Source organism: Macrotis lagotis, chromosome 1 (assembly GCF_037893015.1).
Source record: "Macrotis lagotis isolate mMagLag1 chromosome 1, bilby.v1.9.chrom.fasta, whole genome shotgun sequence".
Classification (NCBI taxonomy): Eukaryota; Metazoa; Chordata; class Mammalia; order Peramelemorphia; family Peramelidae; genus Macrotis; species Macrotis lagotis.
The window spans coordinates 160,125,786-160,149,919 of NC_133658.1; the positions used below are offsets into that span (position 1 = coordinate 160,125,786).

At 33.9% G+C, this 24,134-nt stretch overlaps 1 protein-coding gene across 2 annotated transcripts in view; it reads right to left on the reverse strand.

Annotated features, from left to right (window-relative positions):
- ANAPC1 (anaphase promoting complex subunit 1) overlaps positions 1–24,134 on the reverse strand; it is a 147,744-nt gene that overhangs the window by 122,549 nt on the left and 1,061 nt on the right. For both annotated transcript variants that reach the window (XM_074209276.1, XM_074209277.1), the window contains exons 2-7: positions 19,782–20,018; positions 18,690–18,851; positions 16,329–16,380; positions 16,027–16,127; positions 14,800–14,882; positions 12,347–12,420 (exon numbers count right to left, since the gene is read on the reverse strand). In XM_074209276.1, coding sequence (XP_074065377.1) covers positions 12,347–12,420; positions 14,800–14,882; positions 16,027–16,127; positions 16,329–16,380; positions 18,690–18,851; positions 19,782–19,994 — 685 coding nt within the window. In that variant the 5' untranslated portion in view covers positions 19,995–20,018. The remainder of the gene's footprint in view (positions 1–12,346; positions 12,421–14,799; positions 14,883–16,026; positions 16,128–16,328; positions 16,381–18,689; positions 18,852–19,781; positions 20,019–24,134) is intronic.

The following is a 24,134-nucleotide window of genomic DNA, read 5'->3' on the forward strand; positions in this document are numbered from 1 at the left end:
ATGGATATAGTTCTTTGCAGGTCATCTCTCTCTGCTTGACTAGAAAATCCTTGAATACATCAACTGTTTTTTACCCTGCTTTGTAAATCGAGCACATAATACAATCTGGGACATAGTAAGTGCTTAATAAATACTTGACTATACAGCAGAATACCACAGCAGGACTATATTTCTCCAATCTTTCATGTTCTATTTGTCTTTAGTTTTTTCCTTTTCTATTTGTCTTTAAATGCAGCCTATAATTACATTGGTTTACTAAGCTGCCATATTATACTGTTGATTCATGTTGTCGTGGCAAGCTAACTAAAAAAAACCTAGATCTTTTTCAGACAAAATTCCACTTAGCTACTTCCCCCATTTTATAACTATAAGGTTTATTTCTTTTAATTCAAGTGAAAAACTTACATTAACCTCTATCAAAATACATCTTATTCAATTTGGTCCGGTGTTTAGCTTAATGACTGGCAAATTGTGGTGCAAAGGTAAAATCTAGTCACTATCCTTTCTTGCATGACCCACAAACTAAGAATGGTTTTTACATTTTAAATGTAATAAAACTTTATTTTGAGATGCTAATTAATACTTTAATAAAAAGTTCTAGAACTTTATTAAATTCTACAAATTAAAGTCAAGGTCACTAGCCAGTAGTAAAGTTTTAAACCATTTTTTTAAAATCTGGCATTTATCTCTCTTCAATCTGAGTGTACCTCTTCTGTTCTTCATGATCTGTCAAAGACCAATGCCAATGGCTCAATAATCATACCTATCAGTTCTTTTGGATAAAACTCTTCTGGGCCAAGTGACATTAAAATTCCTGACATCTTGAATATTCACTCCCAATTAATCATTTTTCCTCTTTGTTCTTTCTAGTTCCAAGATCATTATCTTTGGTCAGAACAATAGAAGCAAAATAGAAATTAAGTTACCATTAGCAGTTATCATCCCTTAAAATTCCAAGGACTAAGGACATTTTTTTGCTTAAAACTCATATACTCCCCAGTTATAATGATTCCCAATATAATATAATGGAGTCTCAAAATCATATTTTGTTATCCTTAAGTTTTCCTTGCCTACCTTAGCTGGTTCTGGACTTGGAAGGCCTGACATGATTCTTACAGGACAGTGTCATGCTTAAAACTCACTATTCATTATCTAGTCTTACTGTTATCAAAGTTTTTTCAAAATTTAAGTTAGTTGGTAAATTCTCTGGGCATACACAAATCCATTTAGATAAAAGGTCCTTAATCTTTTTTTGTCACGAGCCCTCTATCACAACTGGTAAAATCTAGAAACCCCTACTCAAAATTTTTTAAAAATTCATAAAGAAAATGAGAGTTAGAAGGTTACTGAGAATAAAGTTTTAATTCTTTCCTATTCAAGTTCCCAAATAGCCTGAAATCTATCTGTGGAATCCCAGGTTAAAAACTACTTCAGGGGCGGCTAGGTGGCGCAGTGGATAGAGCACTGGCATTGTAGTCAGGAGTACCTGAGTTCAAATCCGGCCTCAGACACCTAATAATTACCTAGCTGTGTGGCCTTGGGCAAGCCACTTGACCCCATTGCCTTGAAAAATCTTAAAAAAAAAAAGAACTACTTCAAACAATTTCCCCATTTCTATCCTAACAAGAATTGCTTCTTTTGCATCTAAAGAATTTCATCCATTTCATCCGTATCCAGAGAAGGAACCGTGGAGTTTAAATTAAGACCCAAATTTATTATCTTTCACTTTTTTCCCATTTATTTTATTTTGGGTTTTTTTTACTTTTAAATATTTAATAGTTTTATTAAAGATATTATTTGAGTTTTACAATTTTTCCCCAATCCTACCTCCCCGCCCCAGAAAGCAATCTGTCAGTCTTGTCTTTGTTTCCATGTTGTACCTTGATCCAAATTGGGTGTGATGAGAGAGAAATCATATCCTTAAAGAAGAGACAAGAATTCTAAGAGGTAACAATAAGCTATCTGTTTTTTTTCTAAATTAAAGGGAATAGTCCTTGAACTTTGTTCAAACTCCACAGCTCCTTATCTGGATACAGATGGCACTCTCCTTTGCAGACAGCCCAAAATTGTTCCCGATTATTGCACTGATGGAATGAGCGAGTCCATCAAGTTTGATCATCACCCCCATGTTGCTGTTAGGGTGTACAGTGTTTTTCTGGTTCTGCTCATCTCACTGAGCATCAGTTCATGCTCCAGCCTTCCCTGAAATCCCATCCCTCCTAATAGAACAATAGTGTTCCATGACATACACATACCACAGTTTGTTAAGCCATTCCCCAGTTGAAAGACATTCACTTGATTTCCAATTCTTTGCCACCACAAACAGGGCTGCTATAAATATTTTTGTACAAGTAATGTTTTTACCCTTTTTCATCATCTCTTCAGGATACAGACGCAGTAGTGGTATTGCTGAGTGAAAGGGTATGCACATTTTTGTTGCCCTTTGGGCGTAGTTCCAAATAGCTCTCCAGAAGAGTTGGATGAGTTCACAGCTCCACCAACAATGTAATAGTGTCCCAGATTTCCCACAACCTTTCCAACAATGATCATTATCCCTTCTGGTCATATTGGCCAATCTGAGAGGTGTGAGGTGGTACCTCAGAGAAACTTTAATTTGCATTTCTCTAATAATAATTTAGAGCATTTTCTCATATGGGTATGGATTGCTTTGATCTCATCTGTAAATTGCCTTTGCATATCCTTTGACCATTTGTCAAATGGGGAATGGCTTTTTGTTTTAAAAATATGACTCAAGGGGCGGCTAGGTGGCATAGTGGATAAAGCACCGGCCTTGGAGTCAGGAGTACCTGGGTTCAAATCCAGTCTCAGACACTTAATAATTACCTAGCTGTGTGGCCTTGGGCAAGCCACTTAACCCCATTTGCCTTGCAAAAACCTAAAAAAAAAAATATGACTCAATTCTCTGTATATTTTAGAGATGAGTCCTTTGTCAGAATCATTAGTTGTAAAGATTGTTTCCCAATTTACTACATTTCTTTTGATCTTGGTTACATTGGTATTATTTGTGCAAAAGCTTTTTAATTAAATGTAATCAAAATCATCTAAGTGGTTTTTGGTGATGTTCTCCAACTCTTCCTTAGTCATAAACTGCTCCCCTTTCCATAGATCTGACAGGTAGATTAGTCCTTGATCTTCCAATATGCTTAGAGTATCATTTTTTATGTCTAAGTCCTGTAACCATTTGGATCTTATCTTGGTAAAGGGTGTTAGGTGTTGGTCTAATCTAAGTTTGTTACATACTAAACTTCCAATTATCCCAGCAGTTTTTATCAAAGAGAGAGTTTTTATTGCAATGGCTGGAGTCTTTGGGTTTATCAAACAGCAGATTACTATAATCATCTCTTGTTACCTAGTCTATTCCACTGGTCCACAACTCTATTTCTTAGCCAATACCAAACAGTTTTGATGACTGATGCTTTATAATATAATTTTAGATCAGATAGCGCTAATCCACCTTCTTTTGCACTTTTCTCCATTAAGCTCTGGGCAATTCTTGACTTTTTATTTCTCTATATGAATTTACTTACAATTTTTTCTAACTCATTAAAGTATTTTTTGGAATTTTGATTGGTAGGGCACTAAACAGATAGTTTAGTTTTTGATAGAATTGTCATTTTTATTATATTAGCTCTACCTATCCATGAGCAGTTGATATTTGCCCAGTTATTTAAATCTGATTTAATTTGTGTGAGAAATGTTTTACAATTGTTTTCAAAAAGATTCTGAGTCTATCTTGGCAAATAGACTCCCAAGTATTTTATATTGTCTGGGGTTACTTTGAATGGGATTTCTCTTTCTAGCTCTTCCTGCTGTATCTTGCTAGACATATATAGAAAAGTTGAGGATTTATGAGGGTTTATTTTATAACCTGCAACTTTGCTAAAATTGCTAATTGTTTCCAGTAGTTTTTCTGGATGATTTCTTGGGATTCTCTAGGTAGACCATCATGTCATCTGCAAAGAGCGAGAGTTTTGTCTCTTCCTTCCCAATTCTAATTCCTTTAATTTCTTTTTCTTCTCTAATTGCTGATGCTAACATTTCTAATACAATATTGAATAGTAATGGTGATAATGGGCACCCTTGTTTCATCCCTGATCTTACTGAGAATGCCTCTAGCCTCTCCCCATTGAATATAATGCTTGTTGATGGTTTCAGATAGATATTGCTAATTATTTTAAGGAACAGTCCATTTATTCCTATGCTCTCTAGTGTTTTTAATATGAATGGATGCTGTATTTTGTCAAAAGCCTTTTCAGCATCTATTGATATGATCCTATGATTTCTGATAGGTTTGTTGTTGATATAATTAAGTATACTAACAGTTTTCCTAATATTGAACCAACCCTGCATTCCTGGAATAAATCCTACTTGATCATAATGTATTTTCCTAGTGATAACTTGTTGTAATCGTTTTGCTAAGATTTAAGATTTTTCCATCTATATTCATCAGGGAAATAGGCCTATAATTTTCTTTCTCTGTTTTAACTCTTCCTGGTTTAGGTAACAGTACCATATTGGTTTCATAGAAAGAGTTAGGCAAAGTTCCATGTTTCCCTATTTTTTCCAAAGAGTTTATATAGAATTGGAACCAATTGTTCCTTAAATGTTTGGTAGAATTCACTTGTGAATCCATCTGGCCCTGGAGATTTTTTCTTAGGGAGTTCAATAATGGCTTGTTGAATTTCTTTTTTCTGAGATAGGGTTGTTTAGGTATTTAATCTCTTCTTCATTTAACCTGGGCAACTTATATTTTTGTAAATATTCATCCATTTCACTTAGATTATCAAATTTATTGGCACAGAGTTGGGCAAAATAATTTCAAATTATTACTTTGATTTCCTCCTCATTGGTGGTGAGTTCACCTTTCTCATTTATGATACTAGCAATTTGGTTTTCTTCTCTTTTTTTAATCAAATTGACCAGATTTTATTGTTTTTTTAATAATACCAACTTTTGGTTTTATTTATTAATTCAGTAGTTTTTTTTTGCTTTCAATTTTATTAATTTTTCCTTTAATTTTTAGAATTTCTAATTTGGTATTTAATTGGGGACTTTTGATTTGTTCTTTCTCTAATTTTTTTAGTTGCATGTTTAGTTCATTGATTTCCTCTTTCTCCAATTTATTCATGTAAACATTTAGAGCTATAATATATCCCCTGAGAGTCGCTTTGAATGAATCCCATAGGTTTTGGTATGTTGTTTCATTATTATCGTTATCTAGGATAAAATGGTTAATTCTTTCTATAATTTGTTTTTTGGTCCACTCATTTTTTTAAAATGAGGTTATTCAGTTTCCAATTGGTTCTGGGTCTATATCTCTTTGGCCCAATATTGTATATGACTTTTATTGCATTGTGATTTGAGAAAGATGTATTCACTTATTTCTGCCTTTCTGCAGTTGATCATTAGGTTTTTATGTCCTAGTTGATGGTCAATTTTTGTATAAGTTCCATGTTATTGCAGAGAAAAAGGTATATATTCCTTTCTATCCCCATTCAGTTTCCTCCATAAGACCACCATATCTAATTTTTCTAACAATCTATTTACCTCCTTAACTTCTTTCTTGTTTATTTTATGATTTGATTTATCTAGATCTGATAGATGGAGGTTGAGGTCTCCCACTATTAGAGTTTTGCTGTCTATGCCTTCCTGTTTCTCCTCTAAGAATTTGGGTGCTGTCCCACTGGGTGCATATATATTCAGTATTGAAATAACTATTCGCTATGGTACCTTTTAGGAGGATAAAGTTTCCTTCCTTAGCTCTTTTAACTCTATCTATTTTTGCTGCTGCTTTGTCTGTGATAAGGATTGCTACCCCTGCTTTTTTTACTTCAGCTGAAGCAAAATATATTTTGCTCCAACCTTTTACCTTTACCCTATATGTATCTCTCTGCTTCAAATGAGTTTCTTGTAAACAGCATATTGTAGGATTCTGGTTTTTAATCCACTCTGCTATTTGCTTACATTTTAAGGGAGAGTTCATCCTGTTCACATTCAAAATTATGATTACTAATTCTTTTTTTTTTTAGATTTTTTTCAAGGCAATGGGTTTAAGTGGCTTGCCCAAGGCCACATGGCTATGTAATTATTAAGTGTCTGAGATCAGATTTGAATCCAGGTACTCCTGACTCCAAGGCCGGTGCTCTATTCACTGCGCCACCTAGCCGCCCCTACTAATTCTTTATTGCCCTCCATGCTATCTTCCCTCTGTTTGTATTTTCCCCCTCCCCCCCTTATCCATATTCCCCAGTATTTTGTTTCTGAATACCCCCCCTTCAGTGTGTTTGCCCTCCTATATTTGTTTTGGTTTTTTTGCAAGGCAATGGGGTAAGTGACTTGCCCAAGGTCAAACAGTTAAATGGGTATTAAGTGTATGAGACCGGATTTGAACTCAAATCCTCCTGACTCCAGGGCCAGTGCTCTATCCACTGCGCCAACCAGCTGTGCCCATCTCCAATCTTTAAAAGTTGTCTTCCAAATTATGTCATTTGCTTTCTCTCTAACATTTTCTTTCTTCCATTTGGATTTTATTCTTCTCTCACAATAGGATCAATATGGATCTATTCTTCAGCATGGTCAAGGTAGAGTCAATATGGCAGCATGGAGCAGGAATTCCAGAAGTTCTCCCCAGACTTCTCCAAATGCCTTAAAATTATGACTCTAACCAAATATCATGGCACTACAGTCAGGATTACACAGGATTTAGCACAGTATATATTATGAGTTCATAGGGTTTGGACTATGATATTCCAGAAGGTAAAAGAGCTTAGATTACAACTGAGGATCAACTACCAAGCAAAACTGAACATTCTCTTTCAGGAGAAACGATGGACATTCAATGAAATAAGGGACTTTCAAACTTTTCTGCTGTAACGACCAGAGCTGAACAGAAAATTTCATCCCCAAGTACAGGACTCAGGTGAAACATAGAGAACAGGGACAGGATGGGCAAATTATGAGGAATTTAATCATGCTGAATGGTTTGTATTCCTGCATGGAAAGAAGATAATGAAAAATCATATGAATCTTCTCATTTATTAAAGCAGTTAGAAAGAACATATATAGACAAGGCACAGGAGGGAACAAAATATAATGGTATAATATAGTAATAAGACAGAGTCAATGGATAAGAAAGGAATGTACTGAGAGAAAGGGAATGGGCTAAGATATTCTACTTAAAAGAATTAAAATAAAGCTTTTGCAATGGAATGGAAGGGGGGAAGGTGAGGGGGAGAATGAGTGAGCCTTCTATTCTCATTGGAAGTGGCTCAGAGAGAAAATAACACACTCGGAGTGGCTAGGTGGAGCAGTGGATAGAGCACTGACCCTGGAGTCAGGAGTATCTGAGTTCAAATCTGGCCTCAGACACTTAATAATTACCTAGCTGTGTGGTCTTTGGCAAGCCACTTAACCCCATTGCCTTGCAAAAACTAAAAAGCAAAACAAAATACACTCAATAGAGTACAGAAATCTACGTTACCTTATAAGAAAAAGGAGAGAAAAGGGATGAGGGGAGGGGGCTTGCAGGCGATAGAAGAGAGGGAAGATTATGGAAGAGGATAGGAGAGACAGGGTAGAAGGAGAGAGAGAGAAAAGATAAATGGGAGTAGGGAGGAACAGAACAGAGAAAAGTATAGTTAACAACAGAAACTGTGGGAAAAAATACTGAAACAACTTCTCTGATGGACTTATGATAAAGAAGGCAATCTATCCCAGAGAAAGAGTCGATGGTATATGAACACAGACTGAAGTAAATTTTTCCCCCTCTCACTTTGTTTTTCTTGAGGTTTCTCTATTTTTGTGGGAAGAGGGGAGATTATGCTTTCTTTTACAACAAGATTATTGAAGTAATGTGAAAATAAATAAATATTATGACAGTGTATAGCATGGTTATAAATGAAGAGCTTATATCAATTCTTTTCTATTGGGGGAAGGAGATGGAGGGAGCAAAAATGTAAAAACTCAAAATCTTGCAAAATAAATTATTGGTTAAAAACTACTTTTTGCATGTAATTGGAAAAACAAATAAAAATTAAAAAAAAAACTTCATCCTTGAAAGTTTCCATTCTTTCTGGACTGATTTTTCCCTACAGAATAGCATCCTATAAAATCCTACTCAACTGATCTCTAAATCTTTTTGAAATATGCACCCTAGGATTCAGAAGAGCAAGTCAAGTATTTCCAATCTTCTCTACTGCAAATTCCAAGATGGAAAAGTCTCTTCAAATTAATGTTTTCATTTCCATCTACTCCAGAAACCAGATTTTCTATGTTTAGTAAGAATCTGATACAAAATTTAATTTCCCTTGACTGATTCCTTCAGCTTTTGAAGAATGAAACTGTTAGTAATTCTAGTTAAGAAATAACCATTTTGTGGGACAGCCTCTACCAAGATAGTAAGAGAACCAGGAACTACTACACAAATATCTAGGAAAAAATGCCAAAAGAGTCCTGATCAGGAAAATTCCAAGGGGGGAAAAAAAGACTCAAATATTTTTCCATCTCAGGTCAATATAGGCAGAGAGATCTGCCTATATTGGAGACAGGGCTAAGCTAAGAATATTCTACATAGGAACATCCAATTCAGGGACTGAATGACGACTTGCTTGTGATGTACACCTGGACAAAAAGAGGTACCACATTTGGTACAGAAAGGTCTAACTTGGTGCAAGGAGTACGAACCAGTGTCAATAGACAAGTCTATTACTCAAAATCCAGGGCACTAAGGGAAAAAAAAAGTTCAGAAGCAACAGTTGAACTATACAAAGTTATAAGTAAGACTGTAAGAATGATGATGAAAGGCAATACCAAGATGAAAATCCAGAAAAAAAGAAAAGAAATCCAAAATTCATAAGCAATGTTTAGTTATTTTTCAGTCATGTTTTTAGATGACCCCCTTTGGGGTTTTCTTAGCAAGGATACTGAAGTGGTTTGACATTTCCTTCTTGGAGGTAAACAGGAATAAGTGACTTGCCCATTACACAGCTAATAAATATCTGAGGCCAAAACTGAACTCATAAAGATAAATCTTTCTGACTCCAGGCCCAGCACTCCATCCACCACATCTCCGAGTTGCCCCCTTATCAAAGTAAAATCTGGGTAATTTATTTTATGATTTCTTGAAATATGTGTAGTCTCATATTTTGATTATGGTTTTTATGTCATCCAATGATTCTTAAATCTCTTTGATCTTTTTTTTCTAGCCTAGGTTTGTTTTTTTTTTTTAGATTTTTGCAAGGCAAATGAGGTTAAGTGGCTTGCCTAAGGCCACACAGCTAGGTAATTATTAAGTGTCTGAGACCAGATTTGAACCCAGGTACTCCTGACTCCAGGGCTGGTGCTTTATCCACTGCACCACCTAGCCACCCCTAGAGCAGTTTTTTGCACATGTTTCCTTACACCTTTTTCTGGGGTATTCTGAGTCTTTTGACTTTTTTTTCCTTGTTTCATGAAGTCATTAACTTCGTTAATCCATTCTAACTTCTTAGGTAAGGTTTCAAAATTATTTTTCCAATTTGTTAAATTTTTTTTTTTAGATTTTTCAAGGCAATGGGGGTTAAGTGGCTCACCCAAGGCCACACAGCTAGGTAATTATTAAGTGGCTGAGGTCGGATTTGAACCCAGGTACTCCTGACTCCAAGGTTGGTGCTCTATCCACTGCACCACCTAGCCACCCCAAGAAGTTTTTTGGGTTTTTTTTAAGATTTTGTTAAATTTCTTTCCAATTCTTCCTCCATAGCTTTCATTTCTTTTCCATCTTTTCCTATACATATTTCAAGAAAACAAAATAAAATTGCCCAGGTCTCTTAAAACCAGAGTGCAAAATGAAAACTGAATTCAACAGTCATCCTCCTAAAAAAAACCCTGAAATGAAACATCTCAGGAATAGTATAGGCAAAATCCAGAGCTATTACTACAAAGAAAAAAAATTACTACAAGCAATCAGAAAAATTCAAGCACTATGGAGCCAGAGCAAAGAGCTTTAGAATACAGTTTTTCAGGAAGCAAAAGATATAGGCTTACAATCAAAAATATCTTACCCACATGAACTGAGTATTAATCTACAAAGAGTAAAAACAGGCCTTTAATGAAATAGAGGGCTTCTAAGTATTCATGATAAAAAGATGAGATTTGAATAGAAAATTTTAAATACAAACAGAAGAGTCAAAGGAAACATAAAAATGTAAATATGAATGAACAATCTTAAGGAATTAAAACCATGATAAACTTTTTATATCCTAATATGGGCAGAGGATAGGAGGCCTATACTTCAAAATTATTTATGACATCTCTAGTTTTGTTTTTATCAGAGAAAGAGTTCAAGAAGATATCCTGATAATTGAAATTCCCCATTATTACTATGACTCTGAGCCAGCCATTTTCCAAAATCCTTATCTATTTCATATTTTTGTCTGACAATCTTTAGAATTTTCTAATGCTTTATCTTCTATTTCTACCTCCATTGAGCCTTACTCAAATGCTTTCCACTTTTCGTCCCCATTCTGTTCCAATATTTCTTCAGATGAAAATATATTCTTAAAATGTAATTTGATTCTACTTTCAACCCCTTCTTATCTTACCCTGTTTCTTCTGAATAAGGGTCATATTCTCATCATGGGCCTCATTCCATCAATTTTCAAGTGGTATTTCTGAGGTCAAATTTGAATTCTCACATTAGGATCTCCAGGTGACCTTACCCAAAACCCATACTTAATGCATCTGTTTACCACAGTTTCAGGCACTGGAATTCTTGCATTTTGTCTTATGTAACCTTATAGGTTTTACTACTACTGTTCTTACTATAGTGTAGCTATTCTTTATAGCACAGATTATGATCTCCCTAATTGAACTTAGGTTGAGAATGGTTCAGACAGTTTATCCTGAGTTATTAACAAATCAGAATTTCAAAATGTATACAGATGACCTAGAATATCCCATAGTCATTAATAATAAAAAAAATTTCCTTAATACCCATCAACCTATTTGAATGAATTTTCCTAATTTCCAATTGTTCCCAATGTTCTGCCAATAGGAACATCTCCATTTACACATTCCTTCTGTGAAAAGTCTATCCCCCTAGTCTAGCAGTACAGACCTATGTCTGATATATGAACAAATTCTGTGACAGGAATGTAGTGGAACATTACTGTCAGATTGCAAATGTCAACAACTTCTTTATTTTTTTTAAGAAAGATTGTATTTATTTTGAGTTTTACAATTTTTTTCTCCTTTACTTGCTTTCCTCCTCCTCCCCCCACAGAAGGCAGTCTGAACAACTTTAAAGGTTCACTCATTTAGTCAGTGCTTATTCACTTCCCACTATACAACAAGTATTATGTTGATGATGGGTAAGGTAGAAAAGCAAATAAGTCTTTGATACTTTCCTCAAGGAATAATCTAATCAGGAAATTTTAAACAAATGTTTAACAAAACAGATATAATTTGAATCAGAATACAAATGAATTGAAAGATTATCAAAAACTACAAGATCATAACTTTAAAATAATTAACTAAATCTATCTCTGCTACTTTGGGTAATTTTTAGTATTGTTGCTAACATCTTCCTTCCTACTATTACCTTTAATAGTAATTCAAGCCTCTGTGAGTTCATCTAAAGATTCAGAGATGAATATTTAGAGAAACATGGAAGAAGAAAAATTCTAAACCCAAGGGGAAAAAGAGAGTAAAAAATAAGGAAAATAGCATGCTTCCAAAGTATAGGCTAAAAGTTTAATATCTATTTTTATCTTCAGTTTCATAATACTAATATCTATACAAAGAATAAACTTTTATTACTAGCAATTGATAGCGACCTATAGAATCATTAAAATAATGATTTCCTCATGAGGAAGGGCCTAGTCATAGATTTAAAAATTAACATTATAATAGTATTTAATCTTTGATTATAATCATACTCTGATGCCTCACTAGGGATAAAGAAAACTTTCAGCATTCCAAGGCTCAGACTACAATTGACAAAAATTGTAGTTCTTACCAAGCAAGTCTAATTAGATTATGAAGTCGAAGATATACTAGTCTAAGAACTAGTTAAGTTCTGAGATATTATCACCAAAAGTTGGCCACAAGGTATTAAAATATTTATAACCAAAAGTTCAAGAAACTATCTACTAGTCTGGGGGAACTGTAATTGTGCAGAACAAGCATACTAAAATACTACAAATTGCTTGGAGCTCTTAAGTACATGTCTAGTACTGTATTACCTAAAATAACTTTTAATATATTCTGAAAATAAGTTTTAATGTACAATACTATAGCTTTTAATGAGCCATCCTTAACTCAAGCTACAGCCCCCAAATCCACTTACCTCCAGATTTACAAACAAGAGGGGTTATTTCATCCAGTGGATGCAGCATACTGAACATAGTGGGTAAAGGTTCTCTATCAAAAAAATTGAGAAAAGTTAAATGAGTACTAAAACAAATATAACTATATTATTTGTTAATATGTCCACTAACTTTTTCCTTGAAAAGAACAGCTCTAAATTATAAGATCAATCAGAATTATAAGGCTTCAATTCCCCAGTAGGTAAATAATCAAAGGATATGGACAAATAATTCTCAAAAGAATAATTGCATATTAACTGTGGAGAGGATGTTCCAAATGACTAACAATAAGAGAAATGCAAAACAAACCAACCTCAAAGTTTTACCACATATCCAGCAAACTGGCAAAGATAAAAAAGACAGAAAGAATATTGGAAGGGAAAGCAATTTGGAATTATGCAAATTAAGTAACTAAAATGTCTCTGACCTAGAGATTCCCTTAGCAGCCATTGATGTGAATGAAGAAAGTTGCTGTACACACAAAATATTTATAGCAGCAATTTTTGTTATGGCATGGAATCAGAAAACAAGTAGATAGATACCCAGCAATTGGGAATTGTAGAGGTACATGAACAAAATGGAAAATTACTATATCATAAGTTGTGATGGATGTGATAAAAAACTAAGAATTATGAAAAGATTTACATGGACTAATGCTGAGTGAAATAAGTAGAGCCAAAAAAAATACACATAGTCACTACAATGATGTAACTAGAAAAAGCAATCACACATACAAGGGAAAGGGAGGAATACTGAGGAAAGCTATAGTATTGTAAAAAAAAAAAATCAAAACATTAAAAAATGTATTTAAAAAATTAAAATGACTGCTTCAAAATCATAAAGAATAAATTTAGCCCAAAGAGGAGATACCAGAATATTTTCCTCCAGCTCTTTGCGGAGGTGCAGTGGGTTAAGGGGGGAGTGGGGTGAGAGAAAGGTCCATGGATATGAAATACTACATATGTCATATTTTGTTAACACATTAAACAATTTTACTGATTTATTTTTCAAAAAAATTCTTTGTTATAATAGAGGAATCACAATGGGAAAAGAATGCAAGGGGAAATATGTGAGATTAAAAAAACAAAAATGTATTTTTTTTTTAAATGGCTACAAAAGCAAACTTTTTGGTCAAATATTTCTATTCTACTGCTCCTTCCTAGTCACTAGAACTTGTTTCCATCCACTAGCTCCCACTCTTAACCCCTTCCAATCTTCCTAGTCCCAGAAACATATTTGGGGTGATGTTCAGACCTATAATTTTATCGATGAGGGAACTCCTGGTGTTCCTTCAATGCCTATAACTCATAGACTCAGAGAAGTGTCTGGGCAATCAAAGGCCACATGCCTTGCTCACAGCAAAAGCAGTACCTGAGTCTCTGTTTTCCTTACTCCTGGAAGGCTGGGCTTCTAGTTACCCCCCACCTTACTGACTCTGCATTATAGAAAGCAGTATTTAATATTTGTTGAGTTGATGGGGCAGCTAGGTGGCGCAGCAGATAGAGCACAGGCCCAGAAGTCAGGAGTACCTGAGTTCAAATATGGTCTCAGACACTTAATAATTACCTAGCTGTGTGGCCTGGGCAAGCTAATTAACCCCATTGCCTTGCAAAAAAAAAAAAATAATAATAATAATATTTTAAGTTGAACTGAAAATGGCTCACCTAGTACTTGTCACCACCAATTAAGAAGGAAATAAAAGGGAAAAAAATCTTTTATTCTACTAGTAAAATTTCTTCTGCTAAAACTAACAATAAGATCATAATTTTTCTGAGAAACTTCTCAATCAAAATATTAACAGGTTAAAAATGTATCTTCTCAGAAGGAAGCATGCTTGTACATGCATATATACACACATTTAGCTAATGAGAAGTCTTTAAGGTTATACAGTTTAAAGTAAATTTTCAACCACTTTTTTTTGGTTTCTCCCTCTGCAAGAGTCAAAAATTCAAAAATAATTACTGCAGTCTCTGAAGATAGGGGGCTATGGATGACTTGAGCCCAGGAGTTAATCCCAAAGAAGGGTAAAATGTTCCAGGTCAGTAAAATAGGACAGAATAAAGTTTCTGTGCTGATTAATTTTGATATTGGGTCCATGACTGACCATTATACTTTTAGCCTGAGTAAAATAGGGAGACCCAAGTCTCAGAAAGAAAAAGAAAAACAATTTATTAAGCACCTATTATGTATACGGTATTTTACAAAGTGTTATATATCCACACTCTCAAAGAATTTACATGGAATTAGGGAGAAAAGACCTACATATACTTAAATAATAACATAAAGCAGTAAATGATTAAGTGCCAAATGAAAGGAATAATCAATAAATTCATGATTTCCACAAATGGTGTCCCCCAAACATTTGCTTGTTAAGAAATTTTGCTTTATAACAGTATAATAAAAAAAAGTTAAGGTGAAATTCTTCAATGAATACCTGGGCGGACTTGGAGGTACTTCATGTGCAGAACTGCTTCTTTCAAACAATAAACCATATTTGGTGGGCCAAACATTTGCCACCTAGCAATTGGGAGGGGAAATAGAAAAGAGTTCAGGCATTATATTAAAAATATTATTAGTCCTTCATTCTTGAAGACCATGACATCAAGGAGATAATACCATGACAAGCACATGAACTGAATTTGAATGAGGGGACTGTGCTAAGTCACCAGCCTCACTTTCTCAACTCCAGAGTTATCTGGGTCCAGTGGCCAGATATGAATCAGGTTGACTGGAGATGACTCTGGATGTGAAGCAATCATGGTTCAGTGATTTGGCCAAGGTCACACAGCTAGTTACTGTCAAGTATCTGAGGCTAGTCCTCCTGACTCCAAGGTCATTGCTCTATCCATTGCACCAGCTAACTGCCATTTGGGGTTAGAGCCCTCAATAATATATTAAGAACTTTTAGGGGCAGCTAGGTGGCCAATAGAGCACCAGCCCTGGAGTCAGGAGTACCTGAGTTCAAATCTGACCTCAGGCACTTAATAATTACCTAGCTGTGTGGCCTTGGGCAAGCCACTTAACCCCATTGCCTTGCAAAAACCTAAAAAAAAAAAAAATAAATAATAATAATAATAATAATAATAACAATAACAATAATAACATATTAAGAACTTTTACCCTACTCAATAAGGACATAACAAAAGAACTACATAATTTCTATAAAATTTTTAATTTAGCTATCATAGGGATGAGTTGATATTTGTCAGAATAACATGAGATATCAGAAAAAAATATTATCCTACAAGGTACAGGTTAAAGAAGTAATTTTATTTTTAGTTGTACAACTCCTTAATATAACAAAGATTTAGTAACCTGAACTAAACTGACAAATGTTTTACATTCAAGAATGTTTATTTTAATCTCATTAATACTACTATTAAGAGGATAAAAAATAATAAAGTAAACAATTTTAACAAAAATGGCTAGGCTAGAGTATAATTATGATTTAAAATTTCTAAATCAATTATATTCATTTTTTTCCTCATAAAGGATGAACAAGCCTTAAATGGAATATAATCACCACTTAATAATTTAAAGTAACATTATTCTCATAAGATCAGTATTCATATTGCTGACTGTTGGTATGCAGTAATTTAACATTAAAACTATCCACAAACTGAAAATATATTCAAAAGATGAAAGCTTTAACCAAGTTTACCTGAAAAGGTAAGGAAGCTATATAATCCTTCCCCTCCATGCTATGCACATTTATGCAAGAACCCTGTAATATGCATATGCACTTTTCAATTTCATTGCTCCCTGAAATTAAAGAAAATATAAAGATTATTTGTAAACTTCAATTCAATACTTTAGTCCTCATAACCAGATACTTTTCAATCTACAAACAGCTGAGTTATAAGTGAAATACTAAAAATTAACTTAGGTAGTAGAGAATTTATAAATAATTAAATAGATGACAAAATGTAGCCCAAAATAAAGTTCTGAAAAAAGGAAACTTACAGTCATCTTTTTCAGATTTATCCTGTGATATAATGAAGTCACACCACAGTGCCTAAAATCAAAACAAGCATATTTATTAAAAAAAAAAAAAAACAGTATTTAGGAAAATTTTTTCCTTCCATCCTAACAACATAAGCCATTAAGACTTTAATTTGTAAAATTAAAAACTCTCCTGTATAATCATTTGAAATGAAATTTTCTGACCCCAAAACAATTCTTTATCATAAAGGCTTTGTGTTTGTTGCCCTAATTAAGGTTCTAGAAATCAAGAAATCACAATGAGTACACTGACAAGAAATATTTTTATACAACTCTTCAGTTCCCAAAAGATGTTGTTTGGGCTGTACTCAGAACAATAATTAATAGAAAGTGCTGCCTCCTTTTCCTTTTAAAAATAATTAACTTATCCCTCTCTCCCGCAAGTCCTTGGGAACAATTTAAAAAAAAAAGCTTCTTAAACCAACATGTACTTTCTAGCAAAACGAGATCCTATGATGATCAAGTCTAAAAAAATGATCACTCTGCACTTTAAATCTAACACCTCTCTAGCAAGAGGCAAATTGACCTTTCTTAAAAAGCAAAGAGAAAAAGTAAAAACAATACAACCTATAGTACAGTGGGGTCAAAGAGATGAAGTGAGCTTCAAGACTTTGATACTACTGGTTGGGTGACCAAGATAACCCAAGATAAGTCACAGCAATTCAGTGCCCTTGTGACTGTCTAAAACCTACATGCTTATACTGCAAAAGATGCTGGTCTGCACAAAGCAAATTCCTCACCAGTCCTCTCAAAATCAGTTCAATAATAGGTTCACACAATAAATAAATAAATTTAAGAAAAGCATAGACACCATCACTAGCATAAAAAATTTACAAAGTTAAGAAAATATAGGTAAAGTAAGGCTTGGTAGAAGTGAGGATACAATAATATTTATATGCAATAGTGTATTAATGAAAGAGAGAGGAGAGGGAAATGAATAAGGATTTATTAGTGCTCACTCTGTATCAGGAACTGTATTAAACACTTTTTACAAATATTAGTTTACTTGATCCTCACAACAGTTCTCAAAGGTAGGTGCTATTATTATCTTGATTTAACAATTGAAAAAAACTTAAGCAAAGCAATTTTATCAATGTAAAAACTACTAAAACAGGAACTCCCTCAACCAATACAGATAGCAACCCACTACTGACTTAAAAGACATATCCTAGGAAGTTCAGTGAGGCATATTCAGATTAATGACTTGCTCAGGTCTCACAGATAATAAACATTAGAGGTGGGAATTGAATTCAGGTCTCCTCAATTCTAAAGTCCAACACTCAAGCCCAACTCAAGTCCAGACCCCTTTGGGGTTTTCTTGGCAAAGATACTGAGTAGATTGATTGCCATTTCCTTCTCCAGTTCATTTAACAGATGAAGTAACAGAGGTAAACAGAACTAAGTGGCTAGTCAGAGGTTACACAGCTAATAATTTCAAAGGCCAAATTTGAACTCAGGAAGATGAGTCTTCCTGATTTCAGGCCCAACACCCTAAGCACTATGGCGCCACCTTAGCTGCCCTCTAACCTACAAAATTAAGCTCAATTTCAAAGAAGGAAACTTCACAATTATCTAGTCCAACCTCCTCATTTTGCAGATTAAAAACTGCTGCTCAGGGGAGTGCTTAAGATTTCAAAATTAGTCATGAACAGAAGTAAGAGATGAATCCAGGTCTCCTGAAATTTGCATAGCTAAATTAGAGAATCCCAAGAATCCAGTCGTCAAATTATAATCTTAAAAGATTATTAAAAGATAAAGCATCACTAAGATTAAACTTTTTTTTGCCCTAAGAGCTATGCTTATCTTATAATTCTGGGAGTCCTTTTAAAATTTTGTCAAGGGGCGGCTAGGTGGTGCAGTGGATAGAGCACCAGTCCTGGAGTCAGGAGTACCTGAGTTCAAATCCGGCCTCAAACACTTAATAATTACCTAGCTCTGTGGCCTTGGACAAGCCACTTAACCCCATTGCCTTGCAAAAAAAAAAATTATGAATAAAAATAATGAAATTTTTATCAAAAAGAGGAGAAAAAAGCTAAATAATAGCAGAATGTTTGAAGGTAAGTCATATCTTCTACAAACACACAAAAAGAAGTGTAAACAAGACAAAAGGTTAAACAAAATAATACAGATAACCTTTTATCTTTAGCACACACTAAAATTAATAGCTGTTAGGATTCCTAAATTATATAAAAAAATCATGCCCTATAAATTTTGTTTTATTACTAATAAAGGACTGAAAAAAATTAAAACTATAAAATTTGAAGAGGGAGGTTTTAAGCAAAATATTGCCATTCAAGTGAGAAAAACTGAATAATTTCTAACCTGAAGAACAGGACTATCCACTGTAAAAGCTTTATAAACAGCAGAAGCCTGGCTTTTACTTCCTTTGCTCCAGATGACCATATTACCAGCTACATATAATTCTTCATCATATTCTACCTCTTCTCCAATATCACTTACACCTTTTCTTAAATGCCAGCTTTCCTGAAAAAAAGAAAGAAAAGTAGAAAAGGATTATAAATTCTTCTCAAATAATACCTTTAAAATTTTGTCTCATTTGATTCACTAATGAACAGAAAAAAACATTCTTAAGACTTAACTACTTCAAATTACTACAAAATTCTTAGCAAGACAAAAATTGTGGGTATAGATCCTAATATTTTAGCTATGCTACATAAAAAACACTTTATAAACAGGAACTTAAAATTTTATTAATACTAAGTTTTTTAACATGTGTCTATGGCTCTGCCAAACAGAAACTATGAATATGCAAAAAATAATGTCCAGACCTATATTTGAAACCAGAAACAACATGCAGGGAAACTGCAGAAATTAATTTATATGCACTGATGTTGACATTTTTGTCTCAAAAAAGTTTAATATCTATGACAGCAAAGACCACATCCAATTTTTCATTTTCCCATAAATAATAAGTGTTATTATATAACATATATATTATATAACGTCTCAACTTTTTGTTGAATGTAGTAGTGAGCTTAGAAGATAATGAATTAAATATGACCCATGAAAACGCCATAACCAACCAAAATATGGAAATGTTTGTATCTCTGGGATACAAATAGCATAACTAAATCTAAGTCTGGAATTCCTAACTTGTTTCGTGTCATGGATCCTTTTGGCAGTCTCATGAATAATAATGATCTAAACTGTCTCAGGATGTTTTTAAATGAACTACAAAAGGAAAATAATGTATTTATCACAACTTTTTGAAAACAATTTCAGAAACCTCAGATTAAGGATTCCTGATCTCATACTTGTTAATAAAATGTCTATCACCAGATCTAATAACTTCTCTCTGAGAAACTGCATGTCACTTCTCAGTTTGCATGCAGGTTACCTGGGGTAATTCTATTATTCTACTTTTCCAAAATATAACTGGAAATGTAATAGAACCTTCTGTTTTTCATGGATTGTAACCTCCTGAAGGGATCCCACCAAACCAGCAGCTCCATCAGAAGACCACAGCTCAGATGCAGGCTGCAGCTGCCGAAGTTGAAGATTCAGTGCATTAGGGTGGTGCTTGCAGTGATCACGGCCAAAAGGAACAAACTCCTGCAAATCCCCTGCTGCAATCATTGTTACCTTCTCTTCATAGATGTTCGACATGGGTTCCAAATATCAACATTATTTCTGCATCAAATAAGATATATTGGTCAATGCTAAAAAAGAGTCGATGCTAAAAAACACTATAAAGATTATACAGAATATTTATGTCGATGCTAAAAAACACTATAAAGATTATACAGAATATTTACATGTCCAAATAATTGTGTATACGTATATGTATGTATAGATACATATTATTTTCACAGTCTTCTAAAAGGTAACTTACTGATGCTTTACATATAAGGAAAGCCAGTCCAGTTAAGAGCAGAACCCCTTTCTCAGGACCCCTGGTCCAGAGCTTTCTTCGCACTTAAAGAGCACTTAACTGACAGAGTTCTAGCTTAAACAAAAATGAATTATGGATTTTCTTGGTCCACTCATGATTTTATCAGTGTGGAAACTCTTTGCACAGGTAGAGATGAGAAACTCATCTTTACTTTCTAGTCTTAGAATACCTGGCACACTTGAAGGCGTAGTGACTTACTCATGGTCTGACCATATTCGTCAAAGACAGAGCTTAAATCCAGGTCTTCCAGGTTTAAGAGCTGGCCAAGCAACTTTTTGCTCTCCTTTATGGTTCCATTAAATCAAACAGGTTTTTAAAAAAGCTCTTCTATAATAGATCACATTTATAAGGCACTTATATAAATTTGAACCCAGATCTTCTAAGTTCAAGGATAATATTGTTCTACACATACCCATATTCTTCTATACAAATACACATATTTACAAGATATCCAGAATTCATTTAAAGAGCATAGTTATGAAGACTATAGGCAACTTGTGATTTACTGTGAACTACCATAAGATTAACAAAAAAAACTGCTTCCAGTTGACTAAACAATTTTAATCAGAATGATTAAGTATCAAGTAATCTGTTATATTCAAATATAATTCAGCTGTGCTTTATTTGTCCACTTTCTCCCTTCATTAAGGATAGAAATAAAATAACATTATCAAATTGACTGACCACAAAAGCTTTAGATAAAATTTACCTTTATATACACAGTAATCTCACATAGATACACTATTATAATTAATTCTCTAACTGCATAAAGGTTAGATAACAAAGAACAGTTATCACAAAACTGCTAATCTTAAAATCACTTGGAAAGTAATTTTGTTTGCTACAAATTTATATTCCTAAATTTTAAAATTAGAACAATCAATTGTAGCATAAAATTTATTTCAGTTTCAATTGAATCAAATCATGTTCCTAAAAACATCAAATACATTCAGTAAAATTTTGATATTGTATAACATAGTCCATAAGATGGGTGACCTCTGCCCCACACCATCAACATGAATACAGTGTTAAGCTAAATTATATTCCATAAATACACACCAAGTGAGGGTAGAAAAAAAAAACCGAGCCATTAAAAATGTAGTATGTTAAATTCATCAAGCAGATAACATGGAGTTTACTGTGCAGGAGGCAAATAAGATTTTGACAATCACCAAGTAACTGATATAATCTCCTTGACAACCCCAAACAAAAAATCAACTAAATGAAAACGGTAATTTCTCAATTCAATTTACAGATATTCCTTCTCCAGTGCAGCTTCAGTACATTGAGGGTCAGTGTAAGAAATCAAATGGGAATTTCAGGGGAGTTATGCTGAAGCCACAGAAGTCACATGGCCAGCAGACAACACAGATAAAGTTTAGAAACTCAGAAATGCATCAAATAAATGTATAATACTGTACAACTTCACATTTTAATTCAGCCTTTTTCCTCTGGTAAATTTTACTTGGATTTTCCAGACTGCTGGATGCCATGCCCTTACTCTTGCGATGTAGAAAGTATAATTGTAAATTACCTACATACTCCAACTAAGAAGTAACAAGACAAAACAGATAAAGAAGTTGTCTTGGAATCAAGAGACTGGGATCCAAATCTTGTCTCTGACACATCAAAGGCAACATATTTGTTAAATATTTTGTAATGTTAGAGAAAGGAATACAAGCCAAAAGGAGAGTCCCTGTCCTTGAGGAGTTTTACATTCTCATGAGAGATGACACATGAAAAAGAGCTAACAAGCAGACAGGATATGCCTAAAGAGAATGCAGGATAAATAGATGGTCTGGGCCCCTCCTCACATTCCAGGAAGAACTCCCTACTGGAGTGAAAGGAAGCTGCAGGGGCAAAGAATGGCATCTGAAGCAAAGTGGCAAAATCTACAAAGTGAAGCTTGCTTGTGTCAAATAGCTCAAATTTATAGAGGGTTTAAGGTTTGCAGAGTAATTTATGATCTCAATCGATCACATTATAGATAATAAATTATAGACAGATTGTCCACCTGCACTAGGAGAGGGAATTTCCATATCAGGAATTCCCTGAGGTTTACATTTTAACTCAATGTATGCTATTCTAATTTCTTAGGGAGTTGAATAATAATGATAAAATTTGATACCACACCTGATTTTTGATGCAGTCCTTAAGGAGCTTGGACTAGATCAAGAATTTTTTTTAATGTCATAGACATCCTTGGCAGACAAAATCTATGGACCCCCCCCTTTTACAGAATGATTTTAAATGTATAAAATAAAATGCAAGGCCTACAAAGAAAACTGATTATAATGAAATACAATCATCAAAGCATTAAAAAACAAATTCACAGACCCTAGGTTAAGAATCCCTAGTTTAGATCTTTTCTAGCTCTAAACTTTGGTCCTATGGGAAAAAATTGAAGTAGATGGATACCTATCTACAAATGGGTCTGTCTTCTATATTTTAATGTATTTAAGTGAAATATGGCATAAGTCAAGGTTATAAAATAGTTTTGTGACTGCATTAAGTAAGGTATAAAGTGGACAGAACCATTAGTCTTTTCCGGACCAAAGTTAAAACACTCATGCTTTTCATAATACCAACAAAGTACTGCATATTGATACTGGGGTAAGTGAACAATTCTCCCCCTGAAAATAAAGCATTTAAAGAGATTTAGGAGAAAAAAAACACACAATACAAAGAAAGAAGAGGTTTTTGACATTGATGATTTTTAATCCCACTGGAAAGTATTCCTTCATTTAAAAAAAAACTTGCAAATTCAATTGAGAAATATTTTAAAGTGTTTTGTAGACCTCAAAGCACTACAAAGCAGCTATTATTATAAATTCAAGAACTTCATATGGCAAAATCATAAGTCAGATTATAAATCACAGAACCTACTTTTTAATTAATTGCTGGGAAAGAATTTTTTTAAGGTGTATTACCAAGGTAGTATTTGATCTATAACTAGGATGTTCCCTAATGAACTGATTCTCAAAGCTACTAAATTTCCAAATAATCTTGAAAAAAAAAATGAGACACTCTCAGACTTCAAAATTGAGAACTGAAATATTAAGATTAAAAAGTTTAAATCAAGATTATAATTAGAAAAAAACTGATATCTTATTGTCTGATCTTGCTATCTCTTATACTTTGTTTCTTCCTAAAGGATGTTTGGATCAATGTATAACAAGGAAACAATGTAAAGATGGGCAAATTGCCTTCTGTGGGGGGCGGGAAATAAGATTAGGGGCAAAATTGTAAAACTCAAAATAAATAAAATCTTTAAAGATTACAATTAGATCAGTGCAACAACCAGGGACAATTTGAGGCTATCTGCAATGGAGAATACCCATCTGTATACAGAGAAAGAATTGTAGAGTTTGAACAAAGATATCTTATTGTCTGATCTTGCTATCTCTTATACTATATGCTTCCTCCTTAAGGATATGATTTTTCTCTCATCCCATCCAATTTGGATCAATGTATACCATGGAAAGAATGTAAAGACTGGCAAATTGCCTTCTGTGAGGGGTGGGAAGTATTGTAACTCAGAATAAAAAAAATTTTTAAGTTAAAAAAAAGATTACAATTAGATTACAATCTAAAGAAGCAGCATGGAGCATGGATAAAAGAACTGGACTTGGAGTCAAGAAGACTTGGATTCAGGGGGCAGCTAGGTGGCATAGTGGATAGAGAGCACTGGCTCTGGAGTCAGGAGTATGAGTACCTGAGTTCAAATCCGATCTCAGACACTTAATAATTACTTAACCCCATTACCGTGCAAAAAAAAAAAAAAAAGACTTGGATTCAAATATCTAGGTGAATCCAGTGAAGAAAAGGAGGCACTGGAGAGACAAGAGCATACT